The sequence below is a fragment of the Pongo pygmaeus genome, chromosome 20, assembly GCF_028885625.2.
Source record: "Pongo pygmaeus isolate AG05252 chromosome 20, NHGRI_mPonPyg2-v2.0_pri, whole genome shotgun sequence".
Lineage (NCBI taxonomy): Eukaryota > Metazoa > Chordata > Mammalia > Primates > Hominidae > Pongo > Pongo pygmaeus.
In genome coordinates this window covers 44,408,545-44,424,349 of record NC_072393.2, presented here as the reverse complement: position 1 = coordinate 44,424,349, position 15,805 = coordinate 44,408,545, and the positions used below count along the sequence as shown (strand labels likewise).

Here is a 15,805-nt window from a genome sequence, read left to right as displayed (position 1 = left end):
GTATTCCCACCTGGGGCTGGTAGGAGGCAGAGGGCAGCGGAGCCCTCCTTCTTCCAAGAGGAGGAGTCCTATGATCCCCGCACTTTGGGAGTCCAAAGTGGGAGATCGCTTGAGCCCATGAGTTCAAGACCAGCCTGGGCAACATAGGGAGACTCTGGGCTCAGAATAAACCTTCTGCCCAGAGAGTCACCATTATTCCAAGACGTGGTTCAGATATGATAACAGCTTGCTTGAAGCCAAGTGCTTTCTGTGGTTGATGTCATGACACTCACCCCAAGACCCTGCTGGCCCTTGTTTGTCAGCTTCTGTCAAAGTAAATGTTCACTGAGTTGATTCCCTACTGCAGGGAGGGAGATGATGGACAAGATGGAGACACCATATACTGAGCATATAAGATGGTCATGGGTCCCTGGAACACAGTTAAGCCAGAAGGGGAGTCAGAAACGGTGTATGTGTTCGGGAATGGGGGTGCTGTTGTAAACCCCATCTCTATGAAAAATACAAAAATTAGCCAGGCGTGGTGGCACATGCCTGTAGTCCTAGTTAATCGGGAGGCTGAGGCATGAGAGTTGCTTGAACCTGGGAGGTGGAGGTTGCAGTGAGCCGAGATTGCCCCACTGCACTCCATCCTGGGTGACAGAGACAGACTCCATCTCAAAAAAGGAAAAAAAATGACACCGCATACAAACTATTATATAAAGGCCAGGCGCGGTGGCTCACGTCTGTAATCCCAGCACTTTGGGAGGCCGAAGTCAACGTCAGGAGTTCAAGACCAGTCTGGACAACATGGCGAAACCCTGTCTCTACTAAAAATACAAAAATTAGCTGGGTGTGGTGGCAGGTGCCTGTAATCCCAGCTACTCAGGAGGCTGAGGCACAAAGTTCGCTTGAACCTGGGAGGCAGAGGCTGCAGTGAGCTGAGATCGCACCACTGTACTCCAGTACTCCATCCTGGGTGACAGAGCAAGACTCCATCTCAAACAAAACAAAACAAAACAAAAACCAATATATTATATAAAAGTGGAAAAAAATGTTCCCCTCTCATATTTCATGAAACCATTTTTTTTTTTTTTTTAAGACAAAGTTTCGCTCTTGTAGCCCAGGCTGGAATGCAATGGCACAATCTCGGCTCACTGCAACCTCCACTTCCCGGGTTCAAGCAATTCTCCTGCCTCAGCCTCCCAAGTAGCTGGGATTACAGGCGCCTGCCACCATGCCCGGCTAATTTTTTGTATTTTTAGTAGAGATGGGCTTTCACCATGTTGGCCAGGATGGTCTCAATCTCTTGACCTCGTGATCTGCCCGCTTCAGCCTCCCAAAGTGCTAGGATTACAGGCATGAGCCACCGCACCCACCCTCATGAAACCATTTTATTCAAACGTGTCACCCTGTTCTTCAACCTCAGCCACTTTTGTCACTGATCCAGTTTTCGGGAACACGCTATCTTTGCTCCTTTTTGAATTGTGAGAATGCAGCACTTCTGAAGCTATATATGACGCTGTTTTCTCTCAAGACACAAGTATCCATTCAAACATTTAAACAGATGTCTTGGTCAGGGGAGGCCTTTCTGAGAAGGTGACATTTAAGCAAAGACCTGTAGGAAGAGAGGGAGAGTGCCTCGGGGTTATCTGGGGGAAGAGTGTGTTCCGGGAAAGGGATGGTCAGTGCACAGGTGCTGAGATGAGCCTGTATTCCGCTAGTTATGAGCCTGTATTTGGCTAGTTAATAGAGTCCCAGCTGGGCATGATGGCTCACGCCTGTAATCCCAGCACTTTGGGAGGCCAAGGTGGGCAGATCACCTGAGGTCAGGAGTTCGAGATCAGCCTGACCAACATGGCGAAACCCCATCTCTACTAAAAATACAAAATTAGGTGGGCATGGTGGTGCATGCCTGTAATCTCAGCTACTCAAGAAGCTGAAGCAGGAGAATCGCTTGAACCCGGGAGACGGAGGTTGCAGTGAGCCGAGATTGCACCATTGCAGTCCGGCCTGGGCAACAAGAGCGAAACTCCATCTCAAAAAAAAAAAAAAAAAAAAAGAGAGTCCCAAGAAGCGGGATGTGAATGAGCGATGAAGAGATTGCAGGAGAGAGTGGAGGAGGCAAGGTCAGGGAGGTGACAAAGATGGATCCTACAGGGCCTTGCGGGCCACAGGGAGTGACTTGGGCTTTACCCTGAGTGAGATGGAGCCATGGGCGGGTTCTGAGCACCGGAGGGATGTGACCTGACTCAGGCGTTCCCAGGTTCCTCTGGTAGTGTCGGGGACAGACTATTGGGCAGTGAGGAAGGAGATACAGAGACCAGACAGGAGGCGGCCATGATGGTCCAAGCAGAAGAGGGTGGAGGCTGGACCAGGGCAGGGGCCACCACCCAACTATTTTTTTTTTTTTTTTTTTGAGACAGAGTCTCGCTCTGTCACCCAGGCTGGAGTGCAGTGGTGCCATCTTGGCTCACTGCAGCCTCCACCTCCAGGACTCAAGTGATCCTGCCATCTCAGCCTCCAAAGTAGCTGGGATTACAGGCTCCTGCCACCACACCCAGCTAATTTTTGTATTTTTAGTAGAGACGGGGTTTCACCATGTTGGCCAGGCTGGTCTTGAACTCCTGGCTTCAAGTGATCCACCCACCTTGGCCACCCAAAGTGCTGGGATTACAGTAGTGAGTCACCGCGCCCGGCCTATGACTATTTTGAAGATGGAGAACAGGTCTTGCTGATAGAGGGTCTGTGGCTGTGAGAGAAAGAGCCCAGGACCACCTGACGGCTTGCAGTCCGAGCACAGGCTTATTTCTGAGATGGCAGGAAGGGGGCGGGGAACGGTGCCAGGATCAGATGAGGAGTTGGTTGGAGGCTTGTGGAGATTGAGACATCCAACAGACCGGGGAGACAGCTGGACATGGGAGTCTGGACAGACGAACAAAAAGGTTGTGACTTGGTGCAGAGTCACCATCCGCTTGGTGAGTGGAAAGATCCCAGCTGGAGAAGCAGCATCTAGATGATGATTAAACTCACCAGACAGGATGAGAAACTGAGGCCTGGGATGAAGTACCCTGTCAGGATGCTCACGATGGTCACTGCCCAAGTCTGTCAGAAGCAAAACCCCGTGCCCACAAACCCGCTCTAATGGTTCATCAACAGTGAGTCACCGTCACACGAAAGCCAGCATAAGCATGTTCCAGGATCAACGTGAAATACGCAGGCATCTCTCTGCTACTTGCGATATTTAATGTATAGATTTACATTTACATATTGAAAATTACAAAGTGGCTCACGGCTGTAATCGCAGTGCTTTGGGAGGCCGAGGCATGCAGACCACTTGAGCTCAGGAGTTTGAGACCAGCCTGGGCAACATGGTGCAATTCCGTCTCTACCAAAAATACAAACATTAGCTGGGAGAGGATGGCATACACCCTTAGTTCCAGCTACTTGGGAGGCTGAGCTGGGAGGATCTTTTGAGCCCAGGAGGTCGAGGCTGCAGTGAGCTGTGATCACGCCACTGCATTCCAGCCTGGATGACATAGATCCTGTCTTTAAAAAAAACTGGGCTGGGTACAGTGGCTCACACCTGTAATCTCAGCACTTTGGGAGGCCGAGGTGGGCAGATCACTTGAGGTCAGGAGTTCCAGACCAGCTTGGCCAATGTGGCAGAACCCCATGTCTACTAAAAATACAAAAATTAGCCAGGCATGGTGGCTTGCGCCTGCAGTCCCAGCTACTCGGAAGGCTGAGGCAGGAGGATCGCTTGAACCCAAGAGGTGGAGGTTGCAGTGAGCCGGGATTGCGCCACTGCACTCTAGCCTGGGCAACAGAGAGAGACCCTGACTCAAAAGAAAAAAAAAAGGTGTATTACATGTAGTATATTATATAAAGGTGGAAAAAAATGTTCCACTCTCATGTCTCATGAAACCAACGTTTATTCAAACATGTCACCATGTTCTTCAATCTCAGCCACTTTTTGTCATTGATCCAGTTTTCGGGAACACACTATCTTTGCTCCTTTTTGAATTGTGAGGATGCAGCACTTTTGAAGCTATGTATGATGCTATTTTTCTCTCAAGACCCAAGTATTCATGCAGATATGTGTCTTGGTCAGGGGAGGCCTTTCTAAGAAGGTGACATTTAAGCAAAGACCTGTAGGAAGAAAGGGAGAGTGCCTTGGGGTTATTTGGGGTAAGAGTGTGTTCCGGGAAAGGGATGGCCAGTGTACAGGTGCTGAGGCAAGCCTGTATTCCACTAGTTACGAGCCGTATTTGGTCAGTTCGGAGAATCCTGAGAAGCAGAATGTGAATGAGTGATGAGGATGGCTCCTACAGGGCCTTGTGGGCCGCAGGGAGGGACTTGGCCTTTACCCTGAGTGAGATGGGGCCATGGGCAGGTTCTGAGCACGAGAGGGACGTGACCTGACTCAGGCGTTCCCAGACTCCTCTGGCGGTCTTGGGGACAGACTGTGGGGGCAGTGAGGAGGGAGCTACAGAGACCAGACAGGAGGCCGCCGCGATGGTCCAAGCAGGAGAGGGTGGAGGCTGGACAAGGGCAGGAGTCATCACAGCGGGGAGAAGTGGGCAGGTTATGATCTGTTTTGAAGATGGAGCAACAGGACTTCCTGATAGAGGGGCTGTGGCTGTGAGAGAAAGAGCCCAGGACCACCTGAGAGCTCGCAGCCTGGTGCCGGCTGCTTTGTTCTGAGATGACGGGAGGGGGCAGGGAATGGTGCTGGGGATACATGAGGGATTGGCTTGTGGAAGCTGAAAGGCCTGATTGACCAGCCAGCCAGCCGGACTCGGGAGTCTGGACAGAGGATGAAACTGGGGCACAAAAAGGTTGTGCATTCGTGCAGGGTCACCATCTGCTTGGTGAGCAGAAAGATCCAGCTCTGTTCTTGTGTTAGTTTGTTGCTAATTTGTTAGATGATGATTAAACTCACCAGACAGGATGACAAACTGAGGCCTGGGATGAAGTACTCTGTCAGGATGCTCACCGTGGTCACTGCCCAAGTCCATCAGAAGCAAAAACCCATGCCCTTAACCGTGATGGTGCATCAATGGAGAGCCATTGCCACACCAAAACCAACATAAGTATGTTCCAGGGTCAACGTGAAATACCCAGGCATCTCTCCACTACTTGCAATATTTAATGTATAGATTTAACTACACATACATATTGAAAATGGCATATTGCTGGCTGGACAAGGTGGCTCACGTCTGTAATCCCAGCACTTTGGGAAGCTGAGGCACACAGATCTTTTGAGCTCAGGAGTTTGAGACCATCCTGGGCAACATGATGAAATCCTGTCTTTACCAAAAATACAAAAGTTAGCTGGGCATGGTGGTATATGCCTGTAGTTCCAGCTACTTGGGAGGCTGAGGTAGGAGGATTGCTTGAGTCTGGGAGTTCAAGGCTGCAGTGAACTGTTATCACACCACTGCATTCCAGCCTGCGTGACAGAGAGTGATACTGTTTAAAAAAAAAAAATGGGCCGGGTGTGAGGTGGGAAGATTGCTTGAGCCCAGGAGTTCAAGACCAGCCTGGGCAACATGGCGAGACCCTGTCTCTACAAAAAATAAAAAAGTAAGCCAGATATGGTAGCAAACATCTGTAGTTCCAGCTGCTAGGGAGGCTGAGGCAGGAGGTTGGCTTGTGCCCAGGAGTTCAACGCTGCCATGAACCATAATCAGGCCACTGCACTCTAGCCTGGACAACAGAGCAAAACTCTGTTTCTAAAAAAATACAAAATATTAAAATAAAATAAAGAAATAGTGCTTGCTTCGGCAGCACATATACTAAAAACTGGAATGATACAGAGAAGATTAGCATGGCCCCTGCGCAAGGATAACACGCAAATTCGTGAAGCGTTCCATATTTTTTGGCCAGGTGCGGTAGCTCACGCCTGTAATCCCAACACTTTGGGAGGCCAAGGCAGGCAAATCACAAGGTCAGGAGTTTTTGAGACCAGCCTGGCCAACGTGGTGAAACCCCGTCTCTACCAAAAATACAAAAAATTAGCCGGGCGTAGTGGCGGGCGTCTGTAATCCCAGCTACTCGGGAGGCTGGGGCAGGAGAATCGCTTGAACCCGGGAGGCAGAGGTTGCAGAAAGCCGAGATCATGCCAGTGCCCTCTAGCCAGGGCAACAGAGTGAGACCCTGTCTCAAAAGAAAAAAAAAAAAGGTTTATTGTATGCAATATGTTATATAAAGGTGGAAAAAAATGTTGCACTCTCGTGTCTCATGAAAGCGCTTTATTCAAACATGTCACCCTGTTCTTCAATCTCAGCCGCTTTTTGCTACTGACCCAGTTTTGGGGAACACAGTCTTTGCTCCTTTTTGAATTGTGAGGATGCAGCACTTTTTGAAGCTATGTATGATGCTATTTTCTTTTAAGATACAAGTATCCATTCAAACATTTGGATAGTTGTCTTGTTCACTCGAGTTGCTGTAATGTCCCCAGCAAAAAGGCTTATAGTTCTTTTAAATTATATACGTGATATTTAGGCCGGGCACAGTGGCTCACGCCTGTGGTCCCAGCACTTTAAGGCCAAGGCAGGTGGATCACTTGAGGTCAGGAATTCGAGACCAACCTGGCCAACATGGTGAAACTCTGTCTCTACAAAAAAATACAAATATTAGCTGGGCATGGTGGTATGCGCCTGTGGTCCCAGCTACTTGGGAGGCAGAGACATGAGAATTGCTTGAACCCAGGAGGCAGAGGTTGCTGTGAACCGAGCTCATGCCATTGCACTCCAGCCTGGGTGACAGAGTGAGACCCTGTCTCACAAAATAAATAAATAAATAAATTATATTCATGATATTTATACTATACAAGAGGTTCTGTATTTGGCTTTTTTTTTTTTTTTTTAACTTAACCTCTTATCTGGAAGACCTTTCCATCTCCACACCCACATTGCAGCTTCATGCTTTTTTTTTTTTTTTTTTTTTGAGACAGAGTCTTGCTCTGTCGCCTAGGCTGGCGTGCAATGCCACAATCTCCGCTCAGTGCAACCTCTGCCTCCCAGGTTCAAGCGATTCTCCTGCCTCAGCCTCTCAAGTAGTTACAGGTGCCCGACACCACACCTGGCTAATTTTAGTATTTTTAGTAGAGACAGGGTTTCACCACATTGGCCAGGCTGGTCTCGAACTCCTGACCTCAGGTGATCCGTGCACCTCAGCCTCCCAAAGTACTGGGATTACAGGCGTAAGCCACCGCGCCTGGCCCACTTCATGCTTTTTAAAAGCTTAGTCTGATTCTATTGTAGGCACTTCACTTTTGTTTTCAGGTTTAAATGTAAATGTCACAGCTGGGTAGGGTACCCCAGCCCACCTCACCACCACTTTACTCTTCTCAGCTTAAGGATAGTTCAGTGAGGCCGGGTGCAGTGGCTCACGCCTATAATCCCAGCACTTTGGAAGGCTGAGGTGGGCGGATCACGAAGTCAGGAGTTCAAGACCAGCCTGGCCAACATGTTGAAACCCTGTCTCTACTAAAAATACAAAAATTAGCCGGGTGTGGTGGTGCGTGCCTATAATCCCAGCTACTCAAGAGTCTGAGGCAGGAGAATCACTTGAACCTGGGAGGCAGAGGTTCCAGTGAGCCAAGATTGTGCCATTGCACTCCAGCCTGGGCAACAGAGCGAGACTCCATCTCAAAAAAAAAAAAAAAAAAAAAAAAAATAGCCAGGCATGGTAGTGCACAACTGTAGTCCCAGCTACTTGGGAGCCTGAGAGAGGAGGATTGCTTAAGCCCAGGATTTCAAGGCTACAGTGAGCTATGATCAAGCTACTGTAGTCCAGCCTGGACCAGTAGAGCAAAATCCTGTCAAAAGAAAAAAGAAAAAAAAAAACATGTTGTCAAAGAATAACACAGAACGCAGAGGTATTTCGGTGGTTCTTTTCCACGCTGTTCAGTTATTTGCTTACTGTTCAGTTATCTGCAAATTGCTCACTCACATGTGAGGGAGTCAGTGGGTAGACTGAGTCAAGTACCAAAGGCAAAACCAAGATTTAGAATAGCGGGCAAGGGAGGAAAGTTACAGGGCGTGTGGGAACAGTGACAGTGACTCTTGTCTGTAGGCTTTGGAGATAAGGTGGTTGCTGGTAGGGAGCCCAGAAGGCAGTTAGAACATTCATTCTGCCCTTGAAGGGAAACAAACCCTTCCTGTTGTTCGTGGAGTCTCTGTTAAACGCTGTCAGTTTGGCCCTGGGCCACACGTGACGAGCCATCTCTCAGCGTAACCTCTGCCGGTGTCCTCTGTCAGCACCTGCTTTAGCAGCATTCCTCACAGGCAAACAACAGCTGCTCCAAAGCGGGTGGGTGTTTTAAGAAAAATGAGGGCACACAAATATCTGTGCAGAAAAGAACATTCCCACCTGTTTAATATGGAAAGTATCACTGTCTTAAAAGAAAACAGGGGCCGGGCGCGGTGGCTCACACCTGTAATCCCAGCACTTTGGGAGGCTGAGGTGGGTGGATCACGAGGTCAGGAGATCGAGACCATCCTGGCCAACATGGTGAAACCCCATCTCTACTAAAAATACAAAAATTAGCTAGGCATAGTGGCGCGCGCCTGTGTTCCCAGCTACCTGGAAGGCTGAGGCAGGAGAATCATTTGAACCCGGGAGGTGGAGCTTGCAGTGAGCCAAGATCGCGCCACTGCACTCCAGCCTGGCAACAGAGCAAGACTCCGTCTCAAAAAAAAAAAAAAAAAAAAAAATAGCCAGGCATGGTGGCGGGTGCCTGTAATCTCAGCTACTTCAGAGGCGGAGGCAGGGAGAATTGTTTGAACCCAGGAGGCAGCGGTTGCAGTGAGCCGAGATCGCGCCATTGTACTCCAGCCTGGGCAACAAGAGTGAAACTCCGTCTGGAAAAAAAAAAAAAAGAAAAGAAAACAGTGGCCAGGCATGGTGTCTCACGCCTGTAATCCCAACGCTTTGGGAGGCTGAAGTGGGAGGATCACTTGAGCCCAGGAGTTCAAGACCAGCCCGGGCAAATAGGGAGACTACCCCACCCCCCATCTCTACAAAAATAATTAAAAAGATAAAAAATTAGCCGGGCATGGTGGCATTTGCCTGTAGTCCCAGCTACTCAGTGGGCTGAGGTGGGAGGATGGCTTGAGCCCAGGAGGTGAAGGCTACAGTGAGCTGTGATCAGACCACTACACTCCAGCCTGAGTGACAGAGCAAGACCCTGCCTCCAAAAAAAGAAAAGAATACAGGTGAATATGCCATCTATGAAACAGGCCATAGTAAGAAAGGACCCTGGCTACTAAAGGGGAAGATAGTGATTAAAGCCAAGGAAGGGCCAGGCATGATGACTCACACTGTAATCCCAGCACATTGGGAGGCTAAGGCAGGAGGCTCGCTTGAGCCCAGGAGCTCTAGACCAGCCTGGGCAACACAGTGAGACCCCATCTCTACAGAAAATTTTAAAAATCAGCCAGATATGGAGGCTGAGGTGGGAGGATTGCTTGAGCCAGGAGTTGGAGGCTGCAGTGAGCTATGATTGTACCACTGCACTATAGCCTGGGCGACAGAGTGAGACATTGTCTCAAATACATTAAAAAACATGGCTAGGCGCCGTGGCTCATGTCTATAATCCCAGCACTTTGGGAGGCCAAGGCAAGCAAATCACGAGGTCCGGAGTTCGAGACCAGCCTAGCCAACATGGTGAAACCCCATCTCTACTAAAAATACAAAAATTAGCCGGTCGTGGTGGCACGTGCCTGTAATCCCAGCTACTTGGGAGGCTGAGGCAGGAAAATCTCTTGAACCTGGGAGTCGGAGGTTGCGGTGAGCCGAGATTGTGCCACTGCACTCCAGCCTGGGTGACAGAGCAAGACTCCATCTCAAAAAAAAAAAAAAAAAAAAACACCTAGTAAGCCCTCCTGATTCATTTATGTTAATGCTTGCCCGGAGCTGCCACATGCAGCTGTGTAGGCTGCGCACTGCACAAGGATGCCACATCTGAGGGGGCTCCATTAATAACAGAGACATTGTAAATGTATGTTAATTTCAGTAATTAATGACAGGTGGAAATAAAGCATCTGGCTCTAATAAAACAACTTTTTTTTTTTCAGAAAGTTTTTCTGAAACTTTTTTTTTTCAGGCCATGGAAGCAAATGGCCTGAATTTGCAGAATAAAAGCCACACAGGCTGTGGAGTGGCTGTGGGCCTGGCCTCATAGATATTTAGGTTTGGGCCCTTTTTTTTTTTTTTTTTTTTTTTGCATTTTTTTATTTTTTGTAGAGACAGGGTCTTGCTATGTTGCTCAGGCAGGTCTTCAAGTCCTGGCCTCAAGTGATCCTCCCACCTCAGCCTCCCAAAGTGCTGGGATTATAGGTGTGAGCCGCCACGCCCAGCCTGGCCCCTGCCTTTAAGCAGCCTTGACTGTCACCCTTTAAGTGGCACCATTGGGATGAACAGAAGAGTCTTCAGATAAACCCTGCCACTTGCTTCTCCTCCCTCCCTTCTCCGCCTGTCCCAACCACCTCACTGCTTCTCGTGGCCTCAACTCCCTACTGTGTCTTCTGGCCTACAAGGGGCGGCTCACTCCTCACCCCTCTTCCCTCCATCTCTCCCTCTAGAACATAGATACCCTGGAGCGAATAGCAGGGCTGGAACAGGAGGACTTGGTGGAGGCCCATGGCACCTTCTACACATCGCACTGCGTCAGCGTCAGCTGCCGGCACGAATACCCGCTAAGCTGGATGAAAGGTGAGGTTGGAGGGCATCCTGAGGGCAGGCCTCCTCTCAGCACCAGGACCAGTGTCTCCATGCAGTGGGCACCCATTCTGTCCTGCTCAAGTCTTTGGTGTTTTTTTTGTTTTGTATGTTTGTTTGTTTGTTTTTGAGACAGAGTCTCACTCTGTCGCCCACGCAAGGAGTTCAGTGGGGTGATCATGGCTCACTGCAGCCCACCTGCCTGACTGATTTCCTGTCTTTGGCTGTTTTTAATAGACAATAGTAGGCCAGGAACGGTGGCTCACACCTGTAATCCCAGCACTTTGGGAGGGCAAGGCAGGCGGATCACCTGAGGTCAGGAGTTCAAGACCAGCTTGGCTAACATGGTGAAACCCCGTTTCTACTAGAAATACAAAAAAAAAAATTAGCCTGGTGTGGTGGCATGCGCCTGTAATCCCAGCTACTCGGGAGGCTGAGGCAGGAGAATCGCTTGAACCTGGGAGGCAGAGGTTGCAGTGAGCCGAGTTCGCACCATTGCACTCCAGCTTGGGCAACAAGAGCAAAACTCTGTCTCAAAAAAAACAAAAACAAAAACAAAAAAACAAGAAGTCACTTATTCCACTCATGGAAAGCCATTTCTGACATTCTTTATGCTGATTTAACAAAGCCTCTGGTGTCCCTGTGAGATAAGGACAGCTGCAGCATTTGCAGAAGGGCCTCTGGAGTGTGGCCGTTCTGGTAAAATGCCAGCTGAGTGCCCCTGGGCTGAGGATTCCTGAATAGGCCAACTGCAAGCAGCTGGGGGCAGTGTACAATTCACATTACCCCCCATTATGTGTCATTGACGGCAGCATCACAGGCAGCATCCACGGTGTCATGCTGTCCATGCAGAAATATTGTAAAGAAAATTACCGACTACTGACATTGAAACAATGCTCTTTAAATGTGTGCTGAATGAATGAATGGACAGTTGAGCAAATGACTTAGAATTCAGTGGGTTGCAAGTGACAGAAATGCTTTCTTTTTGGTTTTTCTTTTTTTTTTTTTTGAGATGGAGTCTTGCTCTGTCAGTCAGGCTGGAGTGTAGTGGCGCAATCTCGGCTCACTGCAACCTCCGCCTCCAGGGTTCAAGCAATTCTCCCTGCCTCGGCCTCCCGACTAGCTGGGATTACAGGCACATGCTACAACCCCTGGATAATTTTTATATTTTTAGTAGAGACGGGGTCTCACCATGTTGGCCAGGCTGGTCTCAAACTCCTGACCTCAGATGATCCACCCGCCTCAGCCTCCCAAAGTGCTGGGATTACAGGTGTGAGCCACCACACCTGGCCAGAAATGCTTTCAAGCTTCCTAAATGAATAAGCGATAAGGCCAGGCACAGTGGCTCATGCCTGTAAACCCAACACTTTCGGAGGTCGAGGTGGGTGGATCACTTGAGCCCAGGAGTTTGAGAACAGCCTGGGCAACATAAGGAGATCCATCTCTACAAAAAATAAAATGTAGCCAGGTGTGATGGTGCATGCCTGTGAGCCCAGCTACTCAGGAGGCTAAGGCAGGAGGATCACTTGAGCCTGGGAGGTCGGTGGTGCAGTAAGCCATGATCACACCACTGCACTCAACTATGATTGCATCACCACACTCCAGCCTGGGGAACAGAGCGAGACCCTGTCTCAAAAAAACAAACAAACCAATAAGGCCGAGTGCAGTGGCTCACACCTGTAATCGCAGCACTTTGAGAGGCCAAGGTGGGCAGATTTGCTTGAGCCCAGGAGTTTGAGACCAGCCTGGGCAACATGGCAAAACCCTGTCTCTACAAAAAATACAAAATTTAGCCAGGCGTGCTGGCATGCACCTGTAATCCCAGCTACTCAGGAGGCTGAGGCAGGAGGATCACTTGAAGCTGGGAGGTTGAGGCTACAGTAAGCCATGATCGTGCCACTGCACTCCAGCCTGGGCAACAGAGTGAGACCTTATCTCAAAAAAACAAAACAAGACAAACAAAACAAAATGCAACAACAAGAAGAGAGGTCTTTTCTGAGCAGAGTGGACACCTCAGGAGACACCCATCACACTCCAAGTGACGGAGGTGTGTTCATGTTAACAGTGGAAGAGGGGTGGGGGTGCTGCACCTCCAGACTCCGGCCCAGATCCTCTTACCGCCTTCTCTTTCTTCCCCTTCCCCACACCCAGAGAAGATCTTCTCTGAGGTGACGCCCAAGTGTGAGGACTGTCAGAGCCTTGTGAAGCCTGGTGAGCCTCGGGCCAGGGACCTGCCCAGGTGGATTTGGGTGGGGGTCCCCTCCTCCCCCGACCCCTTCCCAAAGGCCACACCCCCACACATCTGGCCACCTCTGTCTCTCTGAACAGTGCCCCAGATCCACCCTGGGGAGAATGGGGTGTGTGCGCCTGGCCGGTCCCCACTGCTCCCAACTCCCACCACAGCCTCCGGGTCTGCCATTGCTCCCACCTGTCCTCTCTGCCTCCCCATGTCACTGTCTCTGTCCGTCCATCTGTCTCCACCTCAGATATCGTCTTTTTTGGCGAGAGCCTCCCAGCGCGTTTCTTCTCCTGTATGCAGTCAGTAAGTGGCCCCCTGCCCTCCCTGCTTCCCCAACTGCCGCCTCCACCTGTGCTGGGCCCCATGGGGGCAGCCTGGGCCCTGCCTCAGGAAAAGGTCACCTCCCCAGCTGTGGAGGGCGGCAGGGAGGTTTGCTGCTGGGGGGCTGGGGAGGGAGTGGTGGTGCAGCCTGGGCAGAGGCTCCCAAGCTCACACCCCTCCCCGCAGGACTTCCTGAAGGTGGACCTCCTCCTGATCATGGGCACCTCCTTGCAGGTGCAGCCCTTTGCCTCCCTCATCAGCAAGTAGGTTGGGGGCTGTGGCTGGGAGGATAGCTGGGCACCCAGGGCCAGGACAGACCCTGACCCCTTAGCTCCCCCTCCCCACAGGGCACCCCTCTCCACCCCTCGCCTGCTCATCAACAAGGAGAAAGCTGGCCAGGTAAGAGCCCTTCTTCACACCCCCCTCCTCACAGGCTCCCCCTTCCCTCTCACCCTTTTCCTCAGAGGGAACCCCCACTGCAGAACCCCAGCACTTTGCATTCCTCAGCTCAGAACCTGGGGCTCTAGAATCCAGAGGGGTCAGGTTCCAGGCCTCTGGGACATTCACTGCCCTTTTGAGCAAGTGATAGAATTCCAACTCAAACCAGCTGAAGCCAGATAGGAAGGCCAGGCTTCCAGGGACTGAGGAGGTGGGAGGGGGTGTGGGGGTCAGGAGAGACAGTGCGGGGGACGGGGGGTGGGTCCACACTCCGGGTCTCTCAGGTCTCTTTTTCCCGGGCAGCCTCACTCTAGGGCAGGTGCTCCCTCCTGGGTGTTCCCCTCAGGGGAAGTAGGCAGGGTCACCAGGCAAGCAGCGCACACTGTGGGCAGACACTGTCCCAAGCCTTAGCCTGCGTGAACTCACTGATGCCACAACCCCATCACGGTTTCGTGATGACCCCTATTCTACAGATAAGGAAACTAAGACACAGAGAGGACAAGTCACTTGACCAAAGTCACAGAGCTGGCTGGGCGCAATCGCTCACACCTATAATTCCAGCAATTTGAGAGGCCAAGGCGGGTGGATCACCTGAGGTCAGGAGTTCGAGACCAACCTGGCCAACATGGTGAAACCCTGTCTCTACTAATAATACAAAATTAGCCAGGCATGGTGGCGGGCACCTGTAATCCAAGCTACTCGGGAGGCTGAGGTGGGAGAATCGCTTGAACCCAGGAGGTGGAGGCTGCAGTGAGCCGAGATCGCATCATTGCACTCCAGCCTGGGCAACAAGAGCGAAACTTTGTCTCAAAAAAAACCAAAAAACAAAAAAAAAACCAAAGTCACAGAGCTAGGATACAAACCCAGGCCACCTGGCTCCAGGGTCTGTGCTCTTAGCTCTCCCTTCCCTGCCCCTGCCCCTGCCCCTGCCCCACCCCCTCCCTGACAGTCGGACCCTTTCCTGGGGATGATTATGGGCCTCGGAGGAGGCATGGACTTTGACTCCAAGAAGGCCTACAGGTGAGGCCCCGCCTGGGGTTGGGGGCAGCCTGGAAGGGACAGGGTGAGGTGGGAGGGAGGGCACGAGGGCAGATGAGAGGAGCAGGCAGGGGCGAGCCCGCCTGGGAACTCTGATCTCCTGCTGCGCCGCAGGGACGTGGCCTGGCTGGGTGACTGCGACCAGGGCTGCCTGGCCCTTGCTGAGCTCCTCGGATGGAAGGTGAGGAGCTGGGCAACCCGAGCCTGTCCTGAGCCCCGTCCCTGGAACCTCTCCCCACCCTGTGGGTCCTCTGACCCCATGATGCACAGTGACCTTTGACTTCTGTGACCTTTGCTCCTGCAGAAGGAGCTGGAGGACCTTGTCCGGAGGGAGCACGCCAGCATAGATGCCCAGTCGGGGGCGGGGGCCCCCAACCCCAGCACTTCAGCTTCCCCCAAGAAGTCCCCGCCACCTGCCAAGGACGAGGCCAGGACAACAGAGAGGGAGAAACCCCAGTGACAGCTGTATCTCCCAGGCGGGATGCCGAGCTCCTCAGGGACAGCTGAGCCTCAACCAGGCCTGGCCCCCTCTTAACCAGCAGTTCTTGTCTGGGGAGCTCAGAACATCCCCCAGTCTCTTACCACTCCCTCCCCAAAACTGGGGTTCCAGCAACCCTGCCCCCCCAACCCCAGCAAATCTCTAACACCTCCTAGAGGCCAAGGCTTAAACAGGCATCTCTACCAGCCCCACTATTTCTAACCACTCCTGGGTTAAGGAGTAACCTCCCTCATCTCTAACTGCCCCCACGGGGCCAGGGCTACCCCAGAACTTTTAACTCTTCCAGGACAGGGAGCTTCGGGCCCCTACTCTGTCTCCTGCCCCCAGGGGCCTGTGGCTAAGTAAACCATACCTAACCTACCCCAGTGTGGGTGTGGGCCTCTGAAAATAACCCACACCCAGCATAGGGGGAGTCTGAGCCGGGAGGGCTCCTGAGTCTCTGCCTTCAGCTCCCAAAATGGGTGGTGGGCCCCCTTCACGTGGGACCCGCTTTCGCTTCCTGTGCTGGATGGGCAGAAGACATTGCTTATTGGAGACAAATTAAAAACAAAAACAACTAACAA

The 15,805-nt window shown here is 51.4% G+C and overlaps 1 protein-coding gene and 1 non-coding gene across 5 annotated transcripts in view; both read left to right on the top strand.

Moving 5' to 3' along the window:
• Positions 1 to 15,805, top strand: part of SIRT2 (sirtuin 2) — a 27,849-nt gene extending 12,044 nt beyond the window's left edge. For all 4 annotated transcript variants that reach the window (XM_054462624.2, XM_054462622.2, XM_063657682.1 and 1 more), the window contains 8 exons: positions 10,572 to 10,701; positions 12,859 to 12,918; positions 13,194 to 13,249; positions 13,454 to 13,530; positions 13,615 to 13,666; positions 14,655 to 14,725; positions 14,858 to 14,924; positions 15,048 to 15,805. In XM_054462624.2, the coding sequence (XP_054318599.1) occupies positions 10,572 to 10,701; positions 12,859 to 12,918; positions 13,194 to 13,249; positions 13,454 to 13,530; positions 13,615 to 13,666; positions 14,655 to 14,725; positions 14,858 to 14,924; positions 15,048 to 15,203 (669 nt within the window). In that variant the 3' untranslated portion in view covers positions 15,204 to 15,805. The remainder of the gene's footprint in view (positions 1 to 10,571; positions 10,702 to 12,858; positions 12,919 to 13,193; positions 13,250 to 13,453; positions 13,531 to 13,614; positions 13,667 to 14,654; positions 14,726 to 14,857; positions 14,925 to 15,047) is intronic.
• LOC129021262 (U6 spliceosomal RNA) lies at positions 5,754 to 5,861 on the top strand. The gene has a single exon (XR_008495992.1). It is a non-coding gene; the product is annotated as a U6 spliceosomal RNA (small nuclear RNA).